We start from the raw sequence: 6,014 nt of genomic DNA on the forward strand, positions 1-6,014 counted from the left end.
ATAAGAATTATATAGTACTAAAGTATCAGTATTTTCAAAAAAATTAAAAAATAATTAAATTGTATTTAAAAAAAAACAAACAAATGCACGTGTATTGGTAGTTAATATTTCAAAATTAGTGGGATCAGTTTAAAATTTATGTATATGTGTAAAACTTACGCAACAGTAACTACCATAAAATTTCAATTTTTTAATTAAAAAAATAATCCTAAAAAAAAGTTTTTAAAAAACCGTAATATTTAAAATAAAAATTTTAACTTTCAAAACTATAAAAAATAAAAATAAAAACACACACGCTAAAATTTTGGTTTTGAGCCTAATTTTGTGGAACTCTATCAAGTATTATCTTTTAAATATCTTAATTTAAAAAATATTGAGCCTAATTTTGTGGAACTATCAAGCATTATCTAATTTTGTGGAACTATCAAATATTATACTTTTAAATATCTCAATTTAAAAAATATTACATATATATATATATATATATAAGTTTAAACAATAATAATAATAATAATAATAATAATAATAATAATAAAATAATAATAATAATGTGCTTAATCTGATAAAGCTCAAATCAACATAACACCTTATTCATCCACATTTATATCTTTTCTAATACAATTCAAATCAAGATTTTAAATAACTAAAATATCTAATAAACACTTTGAGTAAACCTAATATAGCGGATATATCAATTAAGATTATTTTTACATTTAAAATCATTTTTTTATTATAATTCACACAAATTAAAAATAGTAAATTGCTAATGTATCAATATGTCATTTAATTTTTTAAATTTAAATAAAACATTAGTTAAATATATCAATATATTGAATCTTTTGATTTTGAATAAAACATTAGTTAAAGATACATGATTTCTAACTATCCTTATTAATCTCAACATTAAATGTTTTTCTTTATAAAATATATACAGATATAATTTGAAATTAACAAAATATATTGAACTAAAAATACCATTGTGGACAAAATTTTAATATTTAAAACACAATTAATTTTATGTATCCTTATATAATTTATAAAACATTGATAAAAAATAAAAATTAATAATAAATAAATAAATAATATATAATATATATAAATATATACTCTCACTATTCACTAATAATTCATAATTTTCATTTTAAAATTAAAAAAATTATTCATTTTAAAATATCCGTGCAACGCGCGGGTACGTATACTAGTTATTTTTTAAAAGGCAATCATCCAAGTAATTTTTCCTTTTAATAAGTATTCTTTGTACATTTTGATTACTAGTTTTGGACATCCACTTTCAAATTTGGGCCTACTTCAGCATCCAGTTTCAAATTTGGGCCTACTTCATGGGCCTCTACAACCAAACTCAGCCCAACAAAACTGTAGTGGTTTTTCTCATGCATTCACTGATATTAGGGTCTCAACTGCTTTCTCTAAAACCCTTTCGCTCTTTCCCTTTGTTCACCAACCCTCTCTTCCTCTTTGCTAATTGAAACTCGTTTTCTACCAGCGTATAAAGAGGAAGAGAGCGTTGCAAAGAGACAATTTTCACCTCCGATCGTTGGCTATGGCGGCGCCGGAAGCTCCCGTTTGCTACGTCGGAGTTGCCAGAAAGTCTGCTGCCTTCCGTCTCATGAAACAAATGGTTCGCAATTTTCATTCTACTTTCATATACATTTGTAAATGCTCGTATTTGTCTGTAATGTACTGAATTGAATTGCTAAGCTTGAATTATTTTTGTTTTTATGGTTTGATCCCTGTCATTTGAGTTGAAATTTGGTAACTTTGCATATTCGTGTTCTAGAAAACCACAGAAAATGAGATTAAGAATAATTATTTGTTTTCTATGAAAAATGAATTACATAAAGTTGTAGAAATGTAAATACCAAATTGGAATAAGTTATATATTTGTACTCTCCTTTGTCTCCATAGTAATATTAAAGCTCGAGGATTTTATATTTGTTTAATTTCCATGAATTTTGTGATTAGGAGAAGTGAATGATATCAATTGAGTGATGCTGAGCTTTTGATTTTGAGACTTACTCTATGTATGATGTATATTTTGATTCGGGATTAATGAGAGGTTTTCTGGTGCTCTGTACCATGTACACCCCTAACTGCAATGAACCAATGATGGAACTAGGAACTTGTATTGCTAGTTAATCTGCAAACTTTCCATAGATACATATATTTCTAATACGTATGAAATGCGTGTTCAATAGGGATGGGAAGAAGGAGAAGGCCTAGGCAAGAACAAGCAAGGAATCAAAGGATATGTCAGAGTTCAGAACAAACAAGACACTGCAGGTTTTTTTTGACTGCTTTATTGCTTCTGTAGTAGTAATGTGCTCTGTTACATTGCTGCAGTAAGGAAAAAGAACAATTCCCCCTTCTCCTCTGTGTGTGTGTGTGGAAGGGGGTTTAAGGGGGGGGGAGGGGGGTGATTGAACGAAATAGAGATTCCTTAGCACTGCAATGAAGTAGCAAGTGATTGCGACCGAGTGCTATTCTGCTTCACTGGGTTGCGTGGAAACTGAAGTTGGAAGAAATTTGTTACCTTCTTTATCATTCGGCTTTCAAAAATCAATAATTAGTTGTTTTTGTTTTTTAATTATGAAATAGGTATCGGTACAGAAAAGCCAAATGAATGGGCTTTTGACACTGCTCAGTTTGATAGCATACTTAAAAGATTGAAAGTGGTAACTCTCTTTTTAGACTTTAGTTTTAATTAATTAGTAAGTTTGTTTCCAATTTTCTATATGACTAATATTCTTTTATGTTATTTGGCAGCAAACAGCTGAAACCAACAATGATGAAGGTATATTGAATTGGAAATTGTTCTTAATTTATAATTGAACTTTTTCATTCTGTTGTATGAATTATTTTGGCTGTTTCTAACAGTAAAAGAGAAAAAAGAAGCGCAAAATGACACGGCAACAGGAACTTCTAGTGGCAAACAAGAGACTGTTGCTAAGGTTACGAGGCCTCAAGGAAGGTGAGCAAGTTAACGTCACTGTATGCTTCTTCATGTGTGGTGAGCTGGAGCCTGGAACACACTGTAATAATATCTTTTATATTTCTGTGCACCAGATATAAGAAAAGGGAGAGAGGGAAGCTTGTGCATGCATATTCAGCTCAGGATCTTGAAGGAATTCTTGTAAGTTTACTTTTGCATGACAACTGTGTTTCCACTATATGGATATTGATTAAGGATATACCAAGCTCACCAGCAATTTATCCTTGATGTTTTCTCTGAGGATGTTAATTTATTATTGTTATAGACAATCAATGAACAAACTATTTTTAGGGTACTTGACCATTCAAAACCTGTATACTTCCATAAAAATTAGGAGTCCTGGCAATAAAATTGAAAATGTTTGTTTCTTTTATATGATTTAATATTCACTTATTCAATTACATAAGAAAATTGAAAATTGTATCAGCACTTGGTATCTGTTCTAGTTGGAGGATAGAGATACTCGTGAAAGAGTCAAGGTTTGATGAAGCTTAGTGGAACCATGATTGTCTTATACAAAAAAAATGCAATCACTTGCCCATGTTTGAGTCCTTATTTGACTCAAAAGCTTGCAATTCATGCTCCTTTTGGCAATATCTTCAAAAAAAAAATCTGCTCAGCCAAATTTGCATTTTATGTAGGTCAAAAAGACAAAGACTTCTCAGACAAACGATGATCAGAAGGTACCAGATACAGCAGAGACTATTATTGTTGCTGATGATGCATGTAAGTTCTTGATATGTTAGTTGCAGTTAGGCTGCCTAGGCCTCCTCTGATCTAGTAGATGTTTTCTTGCTATGTTAGTTTCCAATCAAAATTATCGAATCAAGGCCCATAAACAATGTAGGAAGATTGTGTTCTTCCATTGATTTGCTTTGTCTGGGTAGGGTTTTCTTTTTTGGTTGGTGGAAGGAGAATTTGGAAATATGAGTAGGTACTAATTTCTGTCTGACCTGCATTGCAGCTCCTGTTTCTCAATCATGTCTATAAATATTTCTTCATTTTCTTGGAGGGTGGTGGGATCGTTGTGGTGGTGTATGTTTATAAGTGTGTGTTAATGTGTGTGCGAATGTTTAACAAGGATATGTTTACGTGAGATGAGGAATGGATTTTAATACTTGTTGAACCTGGATTGGGCTTTTAGAGATGAGTGCTGATTGTTTACTAAAGTAATTCTTTTTTGCCAGGGAATGAAGATCAAGGGGTTCCCCCAGAATGGTGGGGCTATAAAAATGGATTTGTCTCAGGAGGATTTCTTGGAAGTCAAGCTCGGAGAAAAACGTCATCCTCATCAGATAAGATGCGAGACTTCAGTGAGAGGACCACATTCCATGAGGATGATCAAGAAAATCTTTATAATCTTGTTCAAGTATGGTTTCCAACCAATTTGAAGAAGCATAGATTTTATGCTAATTGCTATAAATGAGTTGAACTGTCACTGTCCCCTCAACACAAGTGTGACACTTCTAATGAAGCTTTATCTTTACTAACTTCACCCAATACATCTATATCTTCTCATAACTGTAATGTTGGCAAATATTATCAGGATCTGATTACTTATATAGTGTAATTGAAAAACTGTAAGATACATATGCCTAGGTAACAAGTGAAGGTGCAACGTGTGTACTGATGTACAGTTTATTAGAAGGTTGCAATTTTTTATTGTTCTGATATGAATATTTTCGAATTAGCTTTCTTGCTGATGTTCTCTAGTGATGCATATTAGTATAAGAGAAGTTTATCAGATAAGATAATGATAATAATGTCTTTCAACTGCAGAACACAGCCACAACTGGAAAACAAGGACTGGGTATCAAGGACCGGCCGAAGAAGGTTGCTGGTTGCTACTTTGAGGGGAAAAAGACGTCTTTTGATGATAGCGACGATGAAGATTCTTCTGAGTCAAACCCTCCCATGAAAGAAGAACATGAAGAAATCAATGGCCCAGTCAAAAATGATGAACCAAAATTGAAGCTGAAGAAATTGTGTAAACGGCTGTTGAAACAGGTTGCCTTATATTGTTTTTGTCTCTGGTTTAAGTGATTTATCCAAATTATGTCTTGACTTCCTTCTATTGATGTCTCATACTCTAGGCACCGGGGAACTCGTTAAAGCTGAAGCAGCTTAAAGTGCTAATTGATGAACAATCATCAGATTTTTTCTGCAATTTCTCTAAAAAAGAGGCGCTTGCGTTTTTGAAGGGCAAGGTAAAGTACTTTTATTGCAATCTTGAAGTCTTCTACAGGACACATATTGTTCTCTGTCTTTGCAATCATCTTTTTGGATTGTTCTTTTAGCATAATGATGATGTCTCTCCTTGTATGCAGCTTGAAGGCAGTAACAAGTTCTCAGTGGAGGGAAAGAGGGTGTCTCTTTCTTAAAGAGAACTGAAAGAATTTTGCCGTTGCTGAGATTAACTGTAGTAACGAAATGTAGATGGCCACCGAGACTAGGTTCACAGTAAATCAAGTTTATTTTGTTTTGCTGAGATATATCAAGGTGCACAGCATTGCGTTTAGGGGAGTACAGCATTTAGGCAGTCATTTCTTCACCCAGTGATCTGCCCTTGTTCTTTTTCTTCTCCTCCTTCTCTTCTACGGTTCTACCACCCCTCCCCGCTGTTTTGTTTTAATCTTTTTTTTTTGGGTGATAATTTGTGTTTTTTGGCCAAGGAATAGAGGTCGGTATAAGTTGTATTATTTAACAGATGCATAATTATTTGATTGTTTCACATTTATAATTTTGTTATTGCACAAATGAGATGAGAGATTTAACTCCCCTTTCCCAGCTGAATGGCCATATTTTTTTCTTTATTATAGAGTGGTCAATTCGGTTCGTCTCTATATGATTGATTGTGTAGTCACCTTGCAGGCTCGCCCAGTCAGCACGGACCCTGTGAGCTCTAAATTGATACACAATCATAACACTATCCTGGATGTTGTTCAGTTTAACCCTAGCCTGGATGTGTTCAGTTTATTTTGGGAATTTGTTTGAGATTGCATCT

The 6,014-nt window shown here is 32.7% G+C and overlaps 1 protein-coding gene across 1 annotated transcript; it reads left to right on the top strand.

Moving 5' to 3' along the window:
* The first annotated feature begins 1,431 nt into the window (after nucleotides 1-1,431).
* On the top strand, nucleotides 1,432-5,774 carry LOC125842669 (G-patch domain-containing protein 1). Its single transcript, XM_049521994.1, has 11 exons — nucleotides 1,432-1,639; nucleotides 2,217-2,301; nucleotides 2,617-2,693; nucleotides 2,785-2,812; nucleotides 2,896-2,989; nucleotides 3,085-3,151; nucleotides 3,652-3,736; nucleotides 4,198-4,379; nucleotides 4,790-5,017; nucleotides 5,104-5,217; nucleotides 5,338-5,774. Exons 1-11 carry the CDS (start codon nucleotides 1,562-1,564, stop codon nucleotides 5,389-5,391), a joined length of 1,092 nt encoding a protein of 363 aa, XP_049377951.1. The 5' UTR covers nucleotides 1,432-1,561; the 3' UTR covers nucleotides 5,392-5,774.
* Nucleotides 5,775-6,014: the final 240 nt, after the last annotated feature.

The sequence above is a fragment of the Solanum stenotomum genome, chromosome 10 (genome assembly GCF_019186545.1).
Source record: "Solanum stenotomum isolate F172 chromosome 10, ASM1918654v1, whole genome shotgun sequence".
Classification (NCBI taxonomy): domain Eukaryota; kingdom Viridiplantae; phylum Streptophyta; class Magnoliopsida; order Solanales; family Solanaceae; genus Solanum; species Solanum stenotomum.

What these genes read in the sequence shown, in the direction of transcription:
- LOC125842669 (XM_049521994.1), top strand. Translation starts at nt 1,562, where the DNA reads ATGGCGGCGCCGGAAGCTCCCGTTTGCTACGTCGGAGTTGCCAGAAAG. An exon ending in GAACAAACAAGACACTGCAG is followed by an intron (nt 2,302 to 2,616) that starts GTTTTTTTTGAC and finishes ATTATGAAATAG; the next exon opens with GTATCGGTACAGAAAAGCCA. An exon ending in AGGATCTTGAAGGAATTCTT is followed by an intron (nt 3,152 to 3,651) that starts GTAAGTTTACTT and finishes CATTTTATGTAG; the next exon opens with GTCAAAAAGACAAAGACTTC.